The sequence below is a fragment of the Scyliorhinus canicula genome, chromosome 17 (genome assembly GCF_902713615.1).
Source record: "Scyliorhinus canicula chromosome 17, sScyCan1.1, whole genome shotgun sequence".
Lineage (NCBI taxonomy): Eukaryota > Metazoa > Chordata > Chondrichthyes > Carcharhiniformes > Scyliorhinidae > Scyliorhinus > Scyliorhinus canicula.
Window position 1 is genome coordinate 50,080,968 of NC_052162.1, and position 23,759 is coordinate 50,104,726.

General features: G+C 44.3%; 1 protein-coding gene and 1 long non-coding RNA gene across 5 annotated transcripts in view; one reads left to right on the forward strand and one right to left on the reverse strand.

Annotated features, from left to right (window-relative positions):
- The window catches only part of gcna (germ cell nuclear acidic peptidase), a 79,308-nt gene extending 60,075 nt beyond the window's left edge, over window positions 1–19,233 (reverse strand). Inside the window, exons 1-5 of one of the 3 annotated variants that reach the window (XM_038774144.1) lie at window positions 19,101–19,233; window positions 17,844–18,042; window positions 15,577–15,799; window positions 9,351–9,432; window positions 7,352–7,410 (exon numbers count right to left, since the gene is read on the reverse strand). In XM_038774144.1, the coding sequence (XP_038630072.1) occupies window positions 7,352–7,410; window positions 9,351–9,432; window positions 15,577–15,799; window positions 17,844–17,960 (481 nt within the window). In that variant the 5' untranslated portion in view covers window positions 17,961–18,042; window positions 19,101–19,233. Of the gene's footprint in view, window positions 1–7,351; window positions 7,411–9,350; window positions 9,433–15,507; window positions 15,800–17,843; window positions 18,043–18,342; window positions 18,563–19,100 lie in introns of those variants that run through there. The other 2 variants (XM_038774142.1, XM_038774143.1) reach the window with 2 other exon arrangements.
- Window positions 19,234–19,308: 75 nt separating this feature from the next.
- LOC119951140 lies at window positions 19,309–22,127 on the forward strand. 2 transcript variants are annotated; one of them, XR_005457511.1, is made up of 2 exons: window positions 19,309–20,064; window positions 21,703–22,127. It is a non-coding gene; the product is annotated as an uncharacterized LOC119951140 (long non-coding RNA). The 2 variants fall into 2 exon arrangements; XR_005457510.1 differs by having other exon boundaries at window positions 19,318–19,623.
- Window positions 22,128–23,759: the final 1,632 nt, after the last annotated feature.

Sequence of the window (23,759 nt, forward strand, 5' to 3'; positions counted from 1 at the left end):
GTGCATATATCAGTTAGCACCTTCCACACGTGGCTCAGAGCCAGTCTGGTCTAGTTAGTTATTGCAAGCACACTTAGATTAGTAGAGTGTCAAACCCACAGCGAACTGTGTGCATATTGAAAGCGTATTGAACTAACATCACAGTTTGGAGTCTACTTTCAAGTACAACTGCATCCAGTTGCAGTCCGTGTTACCCCAAGATAAATAACACATGACCCACAGGTTTATCACACTCTGCATAAGCTCTTAAGCTTGAACTATCCATGAAGTCTTTAAAGCTTAAGCTCAGGTCCCTGGTTCTATCATTTGTGACAATCTGAAATTCCGAGGTTTCAATTAAACCTTTTCCTCAATTGATTTTGAATTAATTTGACGATGAGCATAATGCTCTCCACAGTAAACAAAGTTTGCTAAATATGGTCTTAATCCTTTGCGTTTCAATGGAAATAGTTTCAGTTCCTCAAGCATCGTTTCATAACTATAGCTGCCCATACCTGGCAGCATTCTGGCAAGTCTACATTACATGCTTGTTGTGGCATTAATATTCTTTGCACAAGTAATAGTTCGCAATGCTCCAATTGCGACCCAAGCAACATTTTGTACAAATTAATCATTTTGACTGTCTATTTCCACCTTCGTAACATCACCCAATCCTCAATCATGCCTTTGGTATCTCCAGACGTGACAATACCAGTGCCCTACGGGCTCCAACATTCTATCCTCCGTAAACTAATCCAAAACTTTGCTACTTATGTTTCACTTGCAGAAAGTCCGTAACCCCCCAGCACTTCTGGGCTCACTTGACTTGCTATTATCAAGTAACATCTTTGAAATTCTCATCCTGGTTTTCAAATTCTTCCATGGTCTCACCCTTCCCTTTCTCTGTAATCTCCATCCCACACCCTCAAGAGAGATATCTGTGCTGTTCTAATTCTGACTTCTTGTGCATTCTTAATTTCCATTTCTCACCATCGGTGGTCATGTCTAATCTTCCTACCCACAAATTCTGGAATACACTGTCTATGGCTAGCTACCTCACTTTCCTCCTTTAAGACACTCCTTAAAACACACCTTTTTTGGCTTAGATGACCAAATGATCAGTCAATGACCCAGTTCTTCTAGTCTCCAGATCAGACACCGGACATACATCCCAAGCTGCGCATTCTGAACCTCCAAAAGCCCAAATGCACTGACTCCACAGGAATTGTCCGGGAAGTTTGAACTTCTGAAGGGCAATTGTTCTGCTCCCCAAATCCATCCAAAAAAGTCTCAGACGATGTGTTGGAGTCAGGGACTATGGAGAGTCTGACCTAGTTACTGGACGGTTATCCTGGCAATGCTAGACAGCACGGCGGCACAGTGGTTAGCTCTGCTGCCTCACAGCACCAAGGTCCCAGGTTCTATCCCAGCTCTGGGTCACTGTCCATCTGGAGTTTGCACATTCTCCCCGTGCCTGCGTGGGTTTCGCCCCCACAACCCAAATGTGCAGGTTAGGTGGACTGGCCACGCTAAATTGCCCCTTTTTTGGAAAAAATTAATTGGGTACTCTAAATTTATTAAAAAGAGGGAAATTCTGGACAGAAAATTCCTAGTTCAACTCCCCGGTAACTATAAATTGAATGCGCCCCCCCCCCCCACAACTACCCAGCTCCCCAGACCCCAGAACAACCCATCCTAACCAGCACCAGCCACCTGACTTGCTTTCCCCTAATCCCCAACCCAACCCGACCCATCAACTAACACTTGAAATTTACCTGAGAGCAACTTGTGTTGTAAAAAGTGAGCATAGGAATTAGAGTGCAGAAGGAGGCCATTCGGCCCATCGAATCTGCACCGATAACCCAGTAACTCCACCTAACCTTTATTGGACACTAAGGGCAATTTAGCATGGCCAATCCACCGAACCTGCACATCTTTGGACTGTGGGAGGAAACTGGAGCACCCAGAGGAAACCCATGCAGACACAGGGAGAACGTGCAGACTCCGCCCCGACAGTGACCCAAGCCGGGAATCGAACCTGGGACCCAGGCGCTGTGAAGCAACTGTGCTAACCACTGTGCTACCATGCTGCCCATAGACCAGGTAAGGACAGCAGATTTCCTTCCTCAAGGACATTAATGAACCAGATGGGCTTTGACGACAATCGATAATAGCTTCATGGTTACCATTTGACTTTTAATTCCAGATTTTAAATTCAATTAAAATTTCACCATGGTGGAATTCGACCCTCGTCCCCAGCGAATGACTCCTCGTCTCTAGATTGCTATCCCAGTGCCAGTATCGCTATGCCATTGCCCTCCCGAGTTTTCACAATGATTTTCTTCGTTACTCTGAGGATTCTTGCATTGGATGAGTTTTTCTGCTTTGAGGATCATAAGTCTAACTTTTTCAACAAATGCAGTTAAATGGATCGTTTTCGGTCTGATCAGGGTGAGGTGCAGGCTCTGCTTGGAGGTTTTTGGCTATTAATCTCCTTATAACGCCATGGGACATGTCATTGCATTAAAGTTGTTGCTTCTTTATTTGATGGCAATGTCCCCATTTATAAAATTCTAAAATCGAATCTGCACCGGTAACTCCACCTAACCTTTATTGGACACTACAAGAACAAATAATACAGCACAGGATCAGGCGCTTCGGCCCTCCAAACCTGCACCAACCATGGTACCTAACTAAACTAAAACCGTCTGCACTTAAGAGTCCGTATCCTCCCATTTCCACCCTATTAATATATTTGTCTAGCTGTCCCTTAAATGCCACTATTGTATCTGCCCCTACCACCACCCAAGGCAACGCGTTCCATATATTTACCACCCTCTGTGTAAAAAAAAAAAAAAAAAAATTGCCTTGCACATCTGTTCTAAAAACTTTCCCCCAAACACTTTAAACCCGACTAGTACCCGACTCGCCTACCCTCGGAAAGAGCATCCGACTACCCACTCTGTCCATGCCACTCAATCTTGTAGACCTCTATCAGGTCACCTCTCAATCTGCGTCATTCCAGTGAGAACAGACCGAGTTTAGCTAACCCCTCCTCATAGTTAATGCCCTCCATGCCAGGCAACATCCTAGTAAACCGCTTCTGTACCCTCTCCAAAGCATCCACACCCTTCTGGTAATGTGCCGATCAGAACTGTACACAATATTCCAAATGAGGCCTAACTAAGGTCCTGTACAGCTGCAACATGACTTGCCAATTTTTATATTCAATGCCCCGACCGATGAAGGCCAGCATGCCATATGCCTTCTTGACCACCTTATCCACCAGGGTTGCCACATTCAGTGATCGATGGACATGCACGCCAAGATATCTCTGCTTGTCAGCACTCGCAAGAGTTCTACCATATATTGTGTAATTCCTACATGCATTGGACCTTCCAAGTGCATTACCTCACACTTGGCCGGATTAAACTCCATTTGCCATTTCTCCGCTCAAGACTCCGACCGTTTATATCCTGCTGTATCCTCTGACAATACTCTTCACTATCCGCAACTCTACCAATTTCTGTGTCATCTGCAAACTTACTAATCAGACCAGCTACATTTTCTTCCAAATCATTAATATACACCACGGACAGCAAAGGCCCCAGGACTGATCCCTGTGGAACGCCACTAGTCACAGCCTTCCATTCAGAAAAGCTTTAAGGAAATCTTTTTCTGGATAAATTTAGAGGACCCAATTATTTTTTTCCAGTTAAGGGGCAATTTTAGCATGGCCAATCCACCTATGCTCATCTTTTGGGGTTGTGACCCACAGACAAGGGAGAATGTGCAAACTCCACATGGACAGTGACAGGGATCGAACTCGAGTCCTGAGCGCCATGAGGTAGCAGCGCTAGCCGCTGCGCCACCGTGCTGCCCCACTTTCAGGAAATCTGTCACATTATGATCCCATTTGGTGTTATTACTGGACATCCCAAGGTGCAGTGTGGATTGGTAGATCCTAACTTTGAAATTTTGTCCCCCTGCCCCCAGTGCATTCTCCCAGTGATGCATGGGTCTTATCCCCACAACCCAAAGATGTGCAGGGTTGGTGGATTGGCCATGCTAAATTGCCCCTTATTTGGAAAAAAAATTTAAATTCAAAAAACACAAATAAAGTAGTACAAATTAAACAGAGCTGTATCTTATTCCTAATGCCCACAAATATAATGTACTTCTTCTGCAGTCCATAATATTCAACATCTTCCTTGCTTGCCCACACTCTATGAAGCACATACTCCCATTACTTGTTTCTTCGCTAAAAAACAAGTGTTCAGTAACGCTCATCATCCATGCAGGCCTACACACAAGTCTATTTAGCACTAGGGATCAATCATCCCCAGCTGGACGAGTCCCACACAGGGTTATAGCACCCCTCCCCAAAGATCGAAAATTCACTTTAAAAAAAGACCATGGAGGAGGACAGGACAAAGAAAAACCAAGGAGGACAAAAAACCGGTAACAAAACCGCAATGGCCAGACGACAATAACAAAAAAAAAAGTGTTTCAGGCCCAACAAAGCGCCACAAAAAGGGGGAAAAATGACAGACCATAGCACACCCTGCCGAACATTGGGCGAGATCCCCCCCCCCCCCCCCCAAAACCGAGTCAGAGAATCCCCGGGGTCCACGCAAACCAGGCCACGTCATTGGCGCCAGGTCGGCGCCGGTCGGGGGCCACTATACGCATGCACCCCCCCCCCCTGCTCGATTCTCCGGCCGAGCAGCCGTAGCAAAAAATCCGAGTCCCGCCGGCGCCATTCTAACATGCTCTGAGCCTGCGGGACCTCGCCGTTGAAGGGTCCGGAGGCGGCCTGTGTGTGTGTGGTGGTGGTTTGGGGGGGGGGGGGTCCAACCCCGGGAAGGGGGGAGGGGCTCCGTTGTGGCCTGGCCCATGATCCGGGACGGGGCATCTCTCAGCCGGGGGGCCTCCTATCTACCACGGGGAGAAGAAAGCCACTGCGCATGCGCGCATTGCCGCCAGTGCCACTGTGCATGCGCGAGTTGGTGCCAGTGCCACTGTGCATGCGCAGATCCAGCAGCGCCCAGTTGACGCCGGGGTCAGCAGCTGGAGCAGCATGGGCCACTCCAGCGCCGTGCTGGCCCCGTGGCCCGGAGAATCGGGTGCTGGAGGGCCTGTTGACGCCAGAGTTGACTCCCGTTTTTATCCCGGCGTCAACATTTAGCCACCCGATGGGAGAATCCCGCCCATTATGTCCAGCTCAACACCCCCACTAACCACACAAAGGGCAAAGCCACTGACAACCGAGCCTGGTGACGGTGCGCACCATATTGGCTGACCCATCGACTCAAGGCCTGAACAGCACCACGTAATTTTCAGCCACAAGGGGATTGGGGGATCAGACAACTCCCAATACGACACCCCATATACCCCAAAAACACTGGCCAGAGCATCAACATACAAACAGGGTATTAACTGCACCCACCAAATGCTCAAGGAGCTGTCACCCCAGAATTTATACAGTATCAATTCAATCAGTCGCATAAAAAATAAATGCAGAGTCCACACACACCAACAGTGTTGGAAGACACAAAACCTGCAGCCTTGCAGTATCAGTACCCATGTAAAATACCATGTAGTCCATCTTGTAGACCCAACCAATAGTCTTCCAAAATCAATGCCGCAGTCACAAACCCCAACGACAGTCCAAAAGGTCCGTGGCCAACTCCAATAAGGACTCCCCAGTAAACCATTATGCCACAGCAAGCCAGCATCTCGAAATGTCCAAAAATGGAAAACGTTGCACGACCATTGCCAGAAGTCGCCATGTTGACGGCGCTTCTGGTACTGTCGGATACATCAGACAGGAACTCTCCCAGCACTAACACTCCACAAGCATGCATCAATCCTCGGCTATTGCTCACCTCACGTTTCAATACAGGTTCCGAAAAAGAGTCCAGCAGCAAGAAAAGTCCATACCTCAATCAACAAAATTTCGGGGAAGGTGGTCGACAGTTCCAATTCATCCTCATCACTAATAAAGTAAATGGCAAAGGGGAATGCAAAGAGCTCAGCTTAACAGCAGCATTTACACAGGACTCCATTACACATCTCAGGATCCTTACTTCTTTCTATCAGCTGCTACAGCAGCTGACCTGTAATACCAGTGCTGGTTAACTCACAGCCCAATCAGCACAAGGGAACAATCATCCCCAGCTGGATGAGCCCCATGCAGAGTTATAACAAAAGCTTTCTGACCCTAGCATCTTTCCCTACTTCATTGCAAAGAAATGAAGCCAACAAGTAGGTCTTGCCCTAAAAACAGGGAATTTCAAAACCAATGGGGAAAAGCATTTGCACATATCCTACCTTCATCCAGGAAGCACATTGCTGCACAAGCAATTTTGTCAGTCAAATTAAGAGCCAATCATACTTCAAGAAAAGTGGAACAACTCAGCTGTGAGGCTATTGCGATGCTTCCTGCTTCAAGCTCCTGCAACAGACTCATTTTCATCTTAGGTTAGGTGGATTGGCCATGCTAAATTGCCCATAGTGTAAGGTTAATGGGGGGATTGTTGGGTTACGGGTATACGGGTTACGTGGGTTTAAGTAGGGTGATCATTGCTCGGCACAACATCGAGGGCCGAAGGGCCTGTTCTGTGCTGTACTGTTCTATGTTCTATTAGAGCAAGCAATTAGAGACTGCACCATTTCTACTTATTGGAAGTAGTGGGGAGGAAATTGCTGGCTCCAAAAATCCTTACTTTCAAGGTCTGACCAATAGGAAAAAAACATAGGAATTTGAAGAACATGGTAATTAAGCACTTGGAGCCTGTTCTGCCATTCAGATTGTGGCTGATCTCAAATTCACCTCCCCATCTGTTGCCCATATCCCTTTAACCAGTTTTTAAAATCAGAAATATATCTATCTCCTTCTTGAAACCATTTAATGACTCAGATTCCACTGCACTATGGGGCAGAGAGTTCCACAAATTCTCCACCCTCTGCAAAAAATAGTTCCTCCTCATATCAGTAGTCTCTCATTTAGTCTATTTTCTTTGATGGGCTGAGTGGCTCCTTGACTTTTCATTTTGTTCTATTTCTGGATCCAACATCACATAGTTAAATGCTGCTCTTGATACAAATATTCCTCAGATACAGTACAAATCGGCACCTCTCAATAGAGCAATAGGATGGCAAGTATGGAAACTGAATTAGGTTTGCACTGCTGCATATTGGATTACTCCAGGCTGAAGCAGTTTCTTGTATTTGTTTTTATACTGAAATTATTCATTACGTACTTACATTGGTATGCTGAATATAGAAACAGGGTGATGTACAACGTTTAGTTCTCCATAGCTTGAAGACAAAGGTAAACTTTAAACATACATTTTAAGATTCTACTCACATTTTTCATAATTTTCATCCGCACTGGAATCTGTGCTTAGTTCCGAAATATAGTCAGGTCTGATATGGACAAAACATGAACAAAAGAATGGCCTTTAGAATGATTTCTGTATATAGAAATTCATAGCACTGATGCCTTTCAGATGATGTGTTAACCTAAGACTCATCTTCTCTCTCGGATAGGAGCAAAATATCCCATGGCACTATTTTGAAGTGGAGCGGGCATGTTATCCCCAGTGACCTGGCTGATACTTATTTCTCAAATGAACTTCACAAAAAACGATTATTGCATCGCTATCATATTGCAGTTTGTGCGCGTCCCGTCCAAATTGGCATTCCAATTACATACATTACAATTGTGGCGTAGAGGTATTGTCGCTGGACTAGTAATCCAGAGCCCACCCCCCCAGGGTGATGCTCCGAGGACCTGGGTTCGAAACCCACCAGGGAAGATGGTGGAATTTGAATTGAATTTTAAAATATGGAATTAAAAGTCTAATGATGACCATGAAACCATTGTCGATTGTCACAAAAACTCATCTGGTTCACTAATGTAATTTAGGGCGATGCCCACATCAAAGAAACAAATTTTTAAAAATTTTAAATGGCGACTATGCTTCAAAAATATTTTTGGCTACAAAGCGCCGCGTTGTTCTGTGGTCTTGAAACTCTACCAGGTGTCGCAGTTTTACACTTAAGTTATCTGTATTTGCTTACAATTTCTTTTAATTGTTTGAGATTTTTATCCACTTCGTTTTTTAAAAAAATTTAAAATAACCAATTTTGTTTTCCACTTAAGGGGCAATTCAACGTGGCCAATCCACCTAACCTGCACATCTTTGGGTTGTGGGGGTGAGGCCCATGCAGACACGGGAAGAACGTGCAAACTTTACATGGACAGTGACCCAGGGATCGAGCCCGGGTCCTCAACGGCGTAGGCAGCAGTGCATACCGTGCCGCCCTTTTATCCACTTCCTTTTTTAAAAATTAGAAATTAATTCTGCTGCCGTCACTGCATATAGGTGAAGATGTGAATTGACCTGCTGCATAAAATTTTTTTTTTATTTTTTAGAATTTACAGTGCAGGAGGCCATTCGGCCCATCGAGTCTGCACGGCACCTGGAAAGAGCACCCCACCCAAGCCCACACCTCCACCCAATCCCCACAACCCAGTAACCCCATCCAACACTAAGGGCAATTTTGGACACCAAGGGGAATTTAGCATGGCCGATCCACCTAACCTGCACATCTTTGGACTGTGGGAGGAAACCGGAGCACCCGGAGGAAACCCACGCACATACGGGGAGAACGTGCGGACTCCGCAGACAGTGACCCAAGCCGGGAATCGAACCTGGGACCCTGGAGCTGTGAAGCAATTGTGCTAACCACTAAGCTACCGTGCTATTTTTGGTGATCTTATATTCTTTGGTTACGAGATCACTAACTAGTAGAAAGTCAGTCCTGATTTACTTTTATCAAATCCAATCAGATCTCCATCCTAATTAAGTATTTAGTCCTTCTCCAACCTCTCACAACTGAAGCCTCTCATCCAGAGATCAGTGAGTTCCTTCTGCACATTGCATATGACTAAATCAACAAGCAATTGAGCACCAACTTCATGGGTGTTGGTATATTATCGAACAGGTATATTCTTGTACAGGTTAAAATCAACGAAAGGAAGGATAGCTAACTAATGCCACTAATTGTTCTCAACATTTGCACCATCGGTATACTACAAAAAACGACCAGAGTTCCTTTTCCCATCAGGGTTTATTGAAATAGAAGCTATAGCATCCATAGTCTCCAGTATACTTGCACCAGGGGCTGGTTTAGCACAGTGGGCTAAACAGCTGTATTGTAATGCAGAACAAGGCCAGCAGCGGGGGTTCAATTCCCGTACCAGCCTCCCCGAACAAGCGCTGGAATGTGGAGACTAGTGGCTTTTCACAGTAACTTCATTGAAGTCTACTTGTGACAATAAGCGATTATAATATTATTACCTTTTATTTTTAGTTCTCGAGACGCATCTTGATGTGGAATCTGTGTTTAATGGCCTCGTATGGATGATATCAGAGTTAGCACCTGTAAAATGTGTAAAAACAAGATACTGGATTGTAAAATTACAACAATGCCGTGAGAGTTGATGGAGTGGTATTCATGGAAGAGAAACAAGGGAAGAAAGTTTGAAATAATACTGTATTTCTTAACTGGCGCATGACACACACAGCCTGTACATAATCTATACATTATTCCCCCCTCCTCAAAAGCTCTAATAATTAAAAAATTAAAAGTGGTGGAAGCAGAATTATAATACATACTGGACCTAAAATAAAATCTTCAATCAAACTATTCAGTCACCTCACCGAGCCAGAGGTTGTCACCAATTCCAGACAAGATAAACTGATTAAAAGCTCATCTTTGAAGCAAGGTCAGTCCTCTACTCAGCTAAATAGCATATTTCCTACAAATAAAACTTTTGCTGAGCAGATGTACACTCTAAATTCATTGAAGGTTAAGGTAACAAAATGTAAATACCGCCAAAGGCCACAAATTTTAGTCTATCCACACCAGATACCAAGATTTTACATGTCTAGTCATTGTTTTACATTCAAAGCTGAAAGCAGCTCCGAAGTAGAGTGGGGAAGAAAGAAAAAGAAACAAGTTACCAAAGATTCATTTTAAAATTTCTTCCACCCTACTGCCTCATTTTCTCCAATCCATAGCATACACTCATCTCTACAGCATTCTCTTAATTCTGTATTCAATGGGCACACAGAGGCAGAGCTAAAGGCTGCAGATTAAATTGCACACCTATTTAAGGTTAGGTATACTATTTTTTGCATATTATAAATTTTTAAGTCCAGATTTTTAAACTGCCTATGAAAACTTGCCACATTTAAATCAAGCCCTCCAGCTAAGTGCAGATGCTAACAGGAAGTGTGCGCAGGAGTCTGTGCCCTCTCCTGAACATGCACAATATTCCTAATGTTCGAAGCCCAAAGTTCAATATTCCAGTTGAAGCCGAACCAGTTTTATGTAAAGGTTCTTCATTACTTGTACTTTTGTGTCGCTTTTCATAAAGCTCAGGATTCCATGTGTCTTATTAACCACTTTTGCAACTTGCCCAGCCAACTTCAACAATTTAGGTGCATATATCCCCAGGTTCATCTTTTCCTGCACTTCCCATTAGGATTGTTCCCCTTGGGGCGGCACAGTGGAGCAGTGGTTCCCACTGCTGCCTCACGGCGCCAAAGGTCCGGCTTTGATCCTGGCCCCAAGTCACTATCCATGTGGAGTTTGCACATTCTCCCTGTGTCTGTGTGGGTCTCACACCCACAACCCAAAGATGTGCAGGATAGGTGGCCACGCTATATAGCCCTTTAATTGGAAAATAAATTTTAAAATTGTTCCCCTTATTTTATATTGCCTCTCCAAATCCTTCTACTAATATACTATTTATGCCTTCCCATATTTTTTCTCTGCCACGTGTCTGCCTATTCCACCAGCCTGTATTTATCCTCGAGGCTCATCATTATTCGTCTCTCAGCTTTCTGAAGTTTTGCATCATCTGCAAATTTTGAAATTGCGCCTTGGACACCAAATTCTGGGCTGTCATTAATATGCACTAAGAAAGGGAATGCTCCAAATACAGAGATCTGGGAACTCTACTGCAGCAATTACTTGCTTAACATAGAACAAAGTGCAGAAGGAGGCCATTCGGCCCATCAAGTTTGCACCAACCCACTTTAAGCCCTCACTTCCACCCTATCCCCGCAATCCAATAACCCCTCCTAACCTTTTTGGGCACTAAGGGCAATTTATCATGGCCAATCCACCTAACCTGCACGTCTTTGGACTGTGGGAGGAAACCGGAGCATCCGGAGGAAACCCACAGACACGGGGAAAACTTGCAGACTCCACACAGACAGTGACCCAGCGGGGAATCGAACCTGGGTCCCTGGCGCTGTGAAGCCACAGTGCTATCTACTTGTGCTACCGTACTGCTGTACATTGTAGTTGCTTTCCTGAAAAAGGACAAACCGTTCTAGTCACATGACACTTAGTTGGCCCGGTTATGAATCGCCGCTAGAACGAAAATCCCGATGCCAAGTCAATATAGTAGCCCCATTTTATCCAGGATGTTGAAGAGGAACTATTTAAAACTGGGCCATCTAAAGCAGAAATTTATTGCATGCAACTCACCCAGGTCTGAAAAACAACCATACGCTCCTGCCCCTCCCGGCCTACAAGCAATGCTGTTAAGACACTTTCTCTGGTTTCAGTCACTCAGTCAAGTTCTGATCCATATTGCCACTGACCCTTTTATTCTATGGCTTTCAACTTTGCTGACAGTACTGTTACACGGCATTTATCAACAGCCTTTTGAAAGTACCAGTACACCACATTATCCACAAACCTCAAAACATTCAAATTAATTTAGTTAAACACAATTTAGCTTTAACAAATACATGCTAATTTTGCTCAATTAATCCAAGTGACTTTTGTGCTCCAGATTATCATTTCTGAAAACTTTCTCACCACTGAGGTTAAACTGACCAGCATGTTGTTACTTGGCTTATCCTTACAACTTTTTTTTTCAAACAAGGTGTAACATTTACGACTCTCATCCTCCGGCATCACTCTGATGTTTGAGGTGGTTGGGACGATTATGGCCAGTGTTGTCTCAATTTCCATCCTGACTTCTCTTCCTATCCTCAGGTCTTAATAACTTTTCAGCTTCAAAGAATAACCAGTCTTTCTCATACCTCTCCTTCATCAATGTTTAGCCCAACCAGTGTCTTAACTATCTCCTAACTAGCTCCTTTCTCACTTTTAAATTGGAAGTATCTTGCTTGGTGATTACAATTGCAAAGTACTCTTTAGTATCTCAGCCACACCTGTCTCCAAGTCCAAAACCATTTTTGCTGCTCGAACAGTCCTATTCCTCCTTTTACCACATTTTAAAAATATATGTCCACAGAGGTCTTCTGGTTGCCCTTTTCTGTTGGTTACCAGTCCCTTCTCATGTTCTCATTTCCCCTTGTTTCATATTCAGCCGAGATCTCACTGGTATAAATCAACCTGACATGTCAAGACACATTTTTTTCTTCTTCACCTTACCCTCTCATTCTAGTTTCCCCCATTTTGAGTGCAGAATCATAGACTCTGTAAAGTGCAGAAGGAGGCCATTCAACCCATCATGTCTGCACTGACCCTTCGAAGGAGCATTCTACATAGGCCCACTCCTCCATCCTATCCCCATAACCTAACCCCCAGACATCAACAATACCCAAACTGTCTCCGCTTAAAAGGCTGCATTTTGTCCAGTTAGTTTTGCCTGCCAATCTTTGACTCCAATTCATCTGGACCAGATCAGATTTCATCCCAATTGGTCCACCTTCATTTTACTATAATTTACTCTAGATTGTAAAATTTGTGTGGGCAGCACAGTGTTTATCACAGTTGCTTCACAGCCCCAGGATCCCAAGTTCGATTCCGGCTTGGGTCACTGTCTGTGCGGAGTCTGCACGTTCTCCCAGTGACTGCATGGGTTTCCTCCGGGTGCTCCGGTTTTCTATAACAGTCCAAAGATGAGCAGGTTAGGTGGATTGGCTGAGGTAAATTGTCCTTAGTGTCCAAAAAGGTTAGCTGGAGTTACGAGGATAGGGTGGAGGTGTTATGATAGGGTGGAGGTGTGGGCTTAAGTAGGGTGCTCTTTCCTTGGGCCGGTGCAGACTCAATGCGCCGAATGGCCTCCTTCTGCACTGTAAATTCTATGATTCATGCAGAACCCATGCAGACACGCGGAGAACGTGCAGATTCATAGAACCACAGAATTTACAGTGCAGGAGGAGGCCAGTCGGCCCATCGAGTCTGCACCGGCCCTTGTAAAGAGCACCCTACTTAAGCCCGCACCTCCATCCTATTCCAGTATCCCTGCCACTTAGGACTTTTGGACACTTAGGGCAATTTAGCATGGCCAATCCACCTAACCTGCAACTTTGGACTGTGGGAGGAAACCGGAGCACCAGGAGGAAACCCAGGCAGACACAGGGAGAACGTGTAGATTCCGCACAGACAGTGACCAAAGCCGAGAATCGAACCCGACACCCTGGAGCTGTGAAGCAACACTGCTAACCACTGTGCTGAGCACCATGCTACCATGCCGCCCTTGCCCTTTTCCAAAGCTAAACCTTATGATACAATGGTCATCGAGTGTTTCCCTATTAACACCAGATCCACCTCATTGCCTCAAAACAAGATTCAATAATGCATCCTTTATTGTTGGACAGGAAACATACTGATCATCCAAATCCTCCAGAACACAGGGAGAATGTGCAGACTCCATGCAGACATGCGTGTCTGGTTACAGAACCACTGCAGTTTACTTGAATCATATTATAAATTGGGATAGGAATAATGCACTCTCCCATCATAATTAAACTTTAGCTTTGCAGTTCTAGTTTCCCCGTGAATTTACTCTTTGGGGCTAACGTCCCTTCTCTCTCCAGCACTGTAATGCTTTTAACATCCCTTTAGGGCATCTGCTCTCTCCAGCACTATAATGTTTTTAATTAAACACTACCACCCTGCCTCCTTTCTTTCCTTAACACCTTGTAGCGAGGAAAAGATTGTGCCCACTCTTGCCCTTTTTGAGCCAGGTATATTATCACATATTCTGCATCTCACCAATCTTACCATGCTTTGTGTGTTCACCTTCATCCACAAAAGGCCTCATTTGTATTCACCTTTACCCCACATAACACCATAATATATATTTCTTACTCTACTACTGACTCTCTCAACTGTTTGTGCATTGTTTTTCCACTTTAAAGTTACTTAAACCCATTTACCTGGCTATTTAAAAACTTTTTCAATAGCATTCAAGGTTATGAATGTGAATTATTTTTTTTAAATCATGGGATGTAGGCGTCACTGATTGGTCCTGCACTTGTTGCCCACCCCTAATTGCCCTTCAGTTGAGTGGCTTGCTAGGCGATTTCAGAGTTAACCACATTTGTGAACAGCACGGTAGCACAAGTGGATAGCACTGTGGCTTCACAGCGCCAGGGTCCCAGGTTCGCTTCCCCGCTGGGTCACTGACTGCGTGGAGTCTGCACATTCTCCCCGTGTCTGCGTGGGTTTCCTCCAGGTGCTCCGGTTTCCTCCCACAGTCCAAAGACGTGCAGGTTAGGTGGATTGGCCATGATAAATTGCCCTTAGTGACCAAAAAGGTTAGGAGGGGTTATTGGGTTACGGGGCTAGGGTGGAAGTGAGGGCTTAAGTGGGTCGGTGCAGACTCGATGGGCTGAATGGCCTCCTTCTGCACTGTATGTTCTATGTTCACATTTGTGTGCGCCTGAAGTCACATGTAGGTTGGATCAGGAACGGATGGCGGATTTCCCTCCCTAAAGAGCATCAATAAATGAGATGGTCCAAAGATGTGCAGGTTTGGTGGATTGGTCACGCTAAATTTACAGCTTAGTGTCCAAATATTAGATGTGGTTGCTGGGTTACCCAGTTATGGTTAGCACGTTGCTGCACTGCGCCAGGGTCCCAGGTTCGATTCCCAGCTTGGGTCACTGTCTGTATGAGTCTGCACATTCTCAGTGTGTGTGGGTTTCCGCCGGGTGTTCGGTTTCCTCCCACAAGCTATGAAAGATGTGCTATTAGGTGAATTGGACATTCTAAATTCTCCCTCAGTGTACCCAAACAGGCACCAGAATGTGGCAAATAGGAGATTTTCACAGTAACTTCATTGCAGTGTTAATGTATTCCTTATTGTGACAATAAAGATTGTTAAAAGAATTAGGTCGGAGGTGTGGGCTTAGGTAGAGTGCTCTTTCAGTGGCCGGTGTAGACTCAATGGGCCAAATGGTCTCCTTCTGCACTGTAAATTCTATGGGTTTTCACAATAATCAACAATGGCTTCATCATCATAATTAGACTTATTGAATTCAAACTGAATTCAAATTTCACAATCTAATTCGTACCTGGGTCCCCAGAGCATTTCCCAGTTCTCGGAATTACTAGTCCTTTGACAATAACACACCACTGCCTCCCTTTATGTTACATAAATATCTTAGTACAGAAACATGTTGCGTGTAATAAATGCTACAGGTAAAGCAAAAACAGCAATAAACTACACCTGCTTACAAATCTCAATATCGTCATCATCATTGTCCGAGATGACTATGGTTCCACAATGGTTCTGCAGCTTCTCACCTACTTTATTTGTCAGTGCACATTCGTTATATTCTTCTGGTCTGTTTTCTGGAGTAATTTTTGGTGACAATTCAGTCTCATCTTCTGAACTAGACAATAACAACTTGCACGCACATGAGTCACAGGTATTTGGACTCTCCTCTGTTCCCGACTCTAAATTAATTGCAGCATCTTCACAATTATCTTGCACGGGTTGCTTGGACTTCTTGATTCTTTCCTGAAGCTGAAAAATAGCAGGCAATGCAAAACTGGATATTTTTTTGGAATGGCACAAGAATAAAATACTGTTATGTCAAATAAGATAGGACACAAAAACTCCAGTGCTGAAATAATGTAGATATCTTACAACTAGCTTCTTCAGAACACTTTCCATCATGATTACGGCTAAATTATATCTTCCAACAAAGACCATGCAACAAAACATGCATCTTTACATTAACCTACATCAATTGTTAAATTTGCATTGATATACTTTTCACTTTTAACATAGAAAAATATTGTAATGCACTACAAAACATAAAAGAAACAGAGAATCATAGAAAATATTAGGAGGGATGCTGAAAAGCTTGTTTCGGGTGGACTACAGGAGGAATCCTAAAAAGAAGATTAAGACATGATGCCAATTTATGCAGCTGAAAGCATAAGCAACTGAAAGCAGTCACCAATGTGACTAGACGACATATGAACAACTGCCCAGTGTCAGGTCAAGTTAAGAGGTTGCAGCACTGGAAGAGATTACCAAGATAGGAGGAGGCAAGAGCATGCAATATTTAAAAATACAGAATATAGAAATTCACCCGCAATTTCTCCAGAAACATCCCTGACAGAAATAGTAAATTTGAGTAAAGCGGGCATGGGAAACCATGTAGTTATGGGTAAGGAAACAAAAAGGCTCGGTTCAAATCAACTAAGCTGCTAATGAATAACAGCACGGTGGCACAGCGTTAGCACTGCTGCCTCACAGCACTAGGTACCCGGGCTCAATTCCCAACTTGGGTCACTGCACGGAGTAGGCACGTTTTCCAAGTGTCTGCATGGGTTTCCTCCGGGTTCTCCGGTTTCCTCCCACAGTCCAAAGATGTGCAGGTTAGGTGGATTGGCTCTGCTCAATTGCCTTTGTGTCCAAAAGGTTCGATGGGATTGCAGGGATAGGATGGAGACGTGATCTGTAGGGTGCTCATTCCAAGGGCCGGTGCGGACTCGATGGGTCGAATGGCTTCCTTTTGCACTGCAGATTCTATGATTTTAAAAGCTCGAAGCAGCTCATGCATAAAAAAGGTAGTAGCCATCATGAACCACCATATTTGCCAACAACAAAAGGCACCAAACCTCCAGTACACAACATAGGTAATGTTACCACTTATCACTAGACCAGATACAAGGTCATGTTAATAAGGGCAGCACAATTAAAGTAAGCTATTTTCTTGATGATGAATTTGCATGTCTGATGCACCCGTTTAGATCACTCCACCATTGGTGACTGTAGCTTCAGCAGTCGGACTTAAATTCTGGAATTTCACCATTAAATGTATGTACCTTCCTCACGTCTCCTCCAAGATGTTTCTTCACTAAATGCCCTAATATCTCTATGTGGCTCAAGTGTTAAACTTTGTTTTACAACACTCCTGTGAAGCACCATGGAACACTAAAACATTAAAGAGCTATATCAAAAAATTTGTATCTATACAAGATAATCTCTATTATTCTGGAATCCCTTCCTGAGGAAGTAGACCAGGTAGTTTCTCGCAATCATCTCCTTCAATTACCTTAAAACGTCACATAGAAAATAGGAGCAGGAGGCTGCCATTCAGCCCTTCGAGCCCACTCCGCCATTCATTATCATCCAACTCAATAGCCTAATCCAGACTCCGCCTCCCCACCATCCCTTTTGCCCCAAGTGCTATGACTAACTACTTCTTGAAAACCTATAATGTTTTGGCCTCAACTACTTTCTGTCGTAACTAAGTCCACAAGCTCACCACCCTCTGGGTGAAGACATTTCTCATCTCTGTCCCAAATGGTCAACCCCGCATCCTCAGTCTGTGACCCCTGGTTCTGGACACCCCCACCATTGGGAACATCCTGCTTGCATCTACCATGTCTAGTGCTGTTAGAATTTTAATCAATTGGATCACCCCTTAATCTCCAAATGTAAGGGCATATAATTTATCGTTCCTGACCTCATTATCTGGCTGGTGGTATAAAAGGTGCCATATATACAGCATTAAATGTAGCTCTATCATTCTAGATTATAGGTTCATCGTCACCTGTGCTTCAATCGCATTCAGACAACCGTGTTGTGTCCAACCAAGTCGACCAGCTACACGCTGGAACAGGCTGCGTGTTTCTTCATCCATTTGGGCACTGTTCACCAGTATTACCATTTGTGTTTTACCATTTAGTAAAAGTTAACATTTACGAACCAGTCCATGTTAATACAATGTCACAGACATGCTATATGTTCACCTGTGGAAAAAAATGCAGATCACTAGTATAAAAATGTAACATTCTCACAAAAGCAGCCAAGTTATTTTCTGGAAACCTGGCACAGAATGACAGCCAGCGCTCAGGTAACTGGCACAGCCTGTCCAAACACATTACATACGCAATGTTTCTGTAAGACAGTGATTCCCAAGCTTTTGTGTGTCATGACACACCTCTATACTTCTAAAAATAATTCGAGGCATATCTATTTTCTGTCTTCTTCCCTTATTGTGAAATTCATTTTTAACTTCTCCCCGTCTCCTCTTTTAAAAAAAAAAATACCTCTCCGTCTCTCTCGCTTTCCCCTGGATATTTTAACCTTTTTTTGAGTTCTCCCTTTTTGTGCAGGTATATGGGACCTTTGTGTTCAGTTCTGTCCTGTTGGTCACGTGCATGGACCTGACCGACATTTAAAACATGTAAAGCACACATGTGCGGCTCTTTTCCAGCCAACGCATGAACGGGAGGCTTACAATTCGTAGGCTCTTGGAGATGTCAACCATGAGCTGTTGACAAAGGTTAGTTTTAGTTTAATTACAAGTATTCTTGGGGGGGGCGGGGTGTCTTCACAACACACTAGACGCTCCAAACAAATGGTGCAAGTGCACAATTCCCCACCTAATTAATTCTGAATTAGCAACTTTATAGGAGGCAATAAGTAGATGGAACTCTAAAGCACCAAAAAAAATCAAGGTTACAATTTATTAGAAGACAATAGAAACAGATGTGAAATCACAATCAGAAACCAGCTCCTTGTCACTCAGGGAAGAAACAGTAATTAAGAAATCAGCAGCATACAAAGCTACGGACTAAGTGCTGGGAAATGGGATTAGACTAGATAGGTTTCTTATAACCAAAGGGCCTCGCTATCTGTATTGTAAACTATTTATAACATCCCGCGGAATTCCCAGCAGCTTGCGGGTGCCGAACAGTTAAAGTTGATTAAACTAAAACAAGATGCGCCGGTGCAGAGCGAGAAGCCGTCATGGGTCTGCCGGTGCTCACTGAGCGTCTGCCGGGCCGTAGTTCGCCTCACTCACCATTTGCGCAGAAACTCACACAAGGAGACCTCGCTTTAACGTAGCCTCCAAACTGTAAACTTCCGGAAAATTCCGCCCGCGGGAGAAAAAAAACCGTTAGCGCAAAGGTCAATTTTGAATTCCGGCGCCAGACTGAGGCATCTGCAGAATTTCCGGCCCCCGCTCCCCAACACCCGGTTGAAGCCACGCCCCCGGCCCCAGCCACGCCCCCCTCGCGGACACCACCTGACTGGATCGGCGTTCGTGGTGAAGTTTATGGCGAGGAATGGATGTTGAGCAGATTTGTGTGATGTCCAGACAGGCAAGATTTTACTAAGGATATTAACAGTATCCTGAAGCTGAGCTGACGTAAGCAGTCTCTGTGATTGAGAAAATCGCCAATGAGGCGGAGATGAGAGCTGAATAGGAGTGCTGTATTCGAGAAGAGGAAACCGTGCCTATTTGATAAAATAGAGTGTGGCTCAGGATACGTTTTGTTGAAAGTTACCAAGTGCAGAATTGCTGCATTCTGATTTCCATTCAGGTAGTTTTTTTTCCTACTGGTATGACTGAAATCATGCAATCCCTACAGTGCAGATGACAGCCATTTAGCCCATCCAGGCTGCACCGACCCTCCGAAAGAGCACTCCACCCAGGTCCACTTTCCAGCCCTACACCCGTATCCCCGTAACATAACCTGCATATTCCTGGACACTAATCGACAATTTAGGACCAAACCTACATATCTTTGGAACGTGGGAGAAAACCAGAGAACCGCAAGGAAAACCACACAGACACTGGGAGAATGTGCAAATTCCACACACTCACCCAAGGCCAGAAGCAAACCCGGGTCCCTGGCGCTATGATGCAGCAGCGCTTGCTGTTCCTTCTATGACGTGATGCACACAGGGCAAGGAAGTGATGTGCATGCAAATTACACCCAACATTCGATGCAGAGGGAGTGTACACCTCTCGCAGTCAAAGTGTAAATATTTGTTTTGTTTTCCCTTTTCAAATTTTTTTATTTCTTTCTTTTAATAATCCATATTCTCACAAGTAGGTTTACATTAACATTGTAATGGAGTTACTGTCAAAAGCCCCCAGTTGCCATATTCCGGCACATGTTCGCGTACACAGAGGGAGAATTCAGAATATCCAATTCACCTAACCGCATGTCTTTAGGGACTTGTGGGAGGAAACCGGAGCACCCGGAGGAAACCCATGCAGACACGGGGAGAACCTGCAGACTCCACACAGTGACCCGAACCTGGGACCCTGGAGCTGTAAATCATAGAATTTGCAGTGCAGAAGGGGACCATTCAGTCCATTGAGTCTGCACCAGCCCTTGGAAAGATAATCCTATCTAAGCCCACACTTCCACCCTATCCTAGTAACCCCACCTAACCTTTTTTGGACACTAAGGGCAATTTGGCCTGGCCAATCCACCTGACCTGCTGGTTTAGCACACTGGGCTAAACCCATGCAAACATGGGGAGAATGTGCAAACTCCACATGGACAGTGATCCAGAGCCGGGATTGAACCTGGGACCTTGGCGCCATGAAGCAGAAGAGCTAGGCACTATGCCACCGTGCTGCCCACAAAAAAATGTTCTCCACTTGAGCTTTATTATCCAGTCACAAGCAGCTTTCGCAAAGACACAAGTGCATGGCTATAGAACTGGTAAGCCCTAATTGAAATCTTGAATTCCAGTCTGTTTCTGGACTTCACTTTCAGTTTCTATTCACACCCATTTTGCTTAAATTGAATAGCTGAGAATACTTAGATATATTGGGATGATTTATTCCTTATCCTTTCAATGATATAAAAACAATTGCCGGAATTCTCCAATCATTGCGATTCACTTTTTCCATCGGCAAAACACTCACACCTGTGGGTTTCCCAGCAGTGTGGGGTGGTTACAATGGGGAATCCCATTGACAATCAGCAGAAAGATAGAATCTCGCGGCCGAGAAACACATGGCTGGCAGACTGAAGAATCCCGCCCAATATGTTGAGAATTAACTTCATTTATTTCTGTTTCAAAATGTTCATCTTAAAATTTCACAGAGCAGTTGAGTTTGCCATGCATCTGAAGGCAGGAACTCCCAGGGAAAATCATGAGACTAGCTGATCCAAGTATATCCACATTATCTGATCTCAAATGAAACAATGTACCTATTTTTCATCATTTTGTCTTGTGATTTCATTCCTGCTGGATTCAACAATTGGCTCTTAAATCTTTGAACAAATTGCTAGAAAGGTACAAGGGATCCCCTGTCGTATCCCACTGGGGCTGGTTTAGCACATGGCTAAATCGCTTGCTTTGAAAACAGACCAAGGTAGGCCAGCAACACGGTTCAATTCCCGTACCAGCCTTCCTGAACAGGCGCTGGAATGTGGCGACTTGGGGCTTTTCACAGTAACTTCATTTGAAGCCTACTTGTGACAATAAGCGATTTTCATTTCGTACCAGCATTTTCCCTCCTTTTTTCCCCACCCTACTTCAAGTAACAGAACTTATTATGCTCCAAAGTAACAAATATACCCCCTTTTCAAGCAGTAATTGTGGCTTAGTTAGTAGCACTCACCTCTGTGGCACTCACACCTCATTGTTAAATGTAGATGCGAAGCTATTGGCGAAGATGCTGGCAGTGCAGAATGAGAATTGTGTGCTGGGCTGATAGAGGAGGACCAGATGACCCCAAGATTGATCGCGCGCACGGAGCGCTGAGACGAAAGCCAAAGGACAACGAAAAAATTCTGAGGTGGGCCAGGCAGGCGAAGAAGAGCTCTTGTGAAGCGAATGTAATCAGAATATACCCTGATTGAGGGACAGAACTGGATAAATGCCACACCAGATTCAACAAAGTCCAGGCGGTCCTGCATAAGGAACGTGTGCGATTTGGAATGTCGTATCCAGCCCGTTTGTGGATCACCTTTTGTAAACGGGAGTACTTTTTAGACACCCCGGAGGAGGCGGGCAAGTTGTTTTCACACCAGGGGATTGGGAATCTGTAAATACTTTAAAATGTTGTTGTTCGGTGCCATTGATGATATTGTCGTCAGTTCAATTATTGTACACTTCTCTATCTTTGCTATGTTCTCTCTATCATTCTTCCTGTTTTTTTTCGTTTTACTGAGGTGGTTTTGATGTTCGGGGACTGGGGAGATGTGGAGGGTGGGATAGGGGTTATTTATTTGTGGGTTTTTTTATGGGGTGTGTTCAGGGTAGTCACAGGCCTTGTACCATCCTGCTGTGTGAAGGGATGTATAACCTTTATTAGTGTCACACGTAGGTTTACGTTAACACTGCAATGAAGTTACTGTGAAAATCCCCTAGTCGCCACACTCCGGCGCCTGTTCGGGTACACTGACGGAGAATCAAGAATACCCAATTCAGCTAAGAGTACTTCTTTCAGGACAACTCGCAGTCCTTTCCTGTCCTACTCTGCTGGTCTTTACCCATATCGCTACACTATTCTTACCTCAAGATTTTTCTTTGTTCTTTGAATTAAATCTCCCTTCACCTGAACTCTTCACTCCTTCCCAATCCCTATCCGCTGCCCTAGATCTGCCAGGACACAGGACCAATTTAAGTTAAGCTCATATTTCAATTTTCTATCAGGAGATAGAAAAGGCATGTAAAAAAGGTAATATTACAATAATGATGGGGGACTTCAATATGCAGGTGGACTGGGAAAATCAGGTTGGTAGTGGATCCCAAGAAAAGGAATTTGTGGAATGTTGAGATTTTTTTTTGGAGTAGCTAAGTGATAGAGCCTACTAGGGAACAGATAATTCTGGATTTAGTAAAGTGTATTGAGGCAGACTTGATTCGGGAACTTAATATGATAGAATTTACCCTGCAGTTTAGGGGGAGCTGCTGCAATCTTGATGTAACGGTATTCCAATTAAATAAGGGTAACTACAAAGACATGAGGGAGGAGCTGGCCAGCGTTAATTGGAAAAGGAACCTAGCAGGGAAGACAGTGGAACAGCAATGGCAGGAGGTTTTGGGGGGTTATTCGGGAGGCACAACAGAAATTCATCCCAAGGAGGAGGAAACATGCTAAGGAGAGGATAAGGCATCCATGGCTGATGAGGGAAGTCAAGGACAGCATAAAAGCAAAAGACAAAGTGATGATTAGTGGGAAGCCAGAGGATTGTGAAGCCTTTAAAAACGAACAGAGGACAACTAAAAAAGCAATAAAGGGTGAGAAAATGAAATACAAAAGTGCAAGCTAGCAAAAAAAAAGATAGGAAGAGTTTTTTCAATATATAAGAGAGGCAAAAATAGACATTGGACCACTGGAAAATGTGGCTGGACAAATAATAATAGGAAACAAAGAAATGGCAGAGGAACTGAATAGTTACTTTACATCAGTCTTCACAGTGGGATGCCAGAGCTCCAGGAGAATCAGGGGGCAGAGGAGAGTGCAGTGACCATCACTAAGGAGCAGGTTCAGGGGAAACTGAATAGCTGAGGTGATTGTAGATGCATTGGTGTGACCTTTCAGGCATCACTGGAGGCAGGAAGGGTCCCAGAGGACTGGAAAATGGCTAATATAACACCGCTGTTTAAGAGGGGAGGGAGGCAGAAGACAAATTATAGGCCAGTTAGCCTGACTTCGGTCATTGTTAAGGTTTTAGAGTCTATTGTTAAAAATGAGATCACGGAG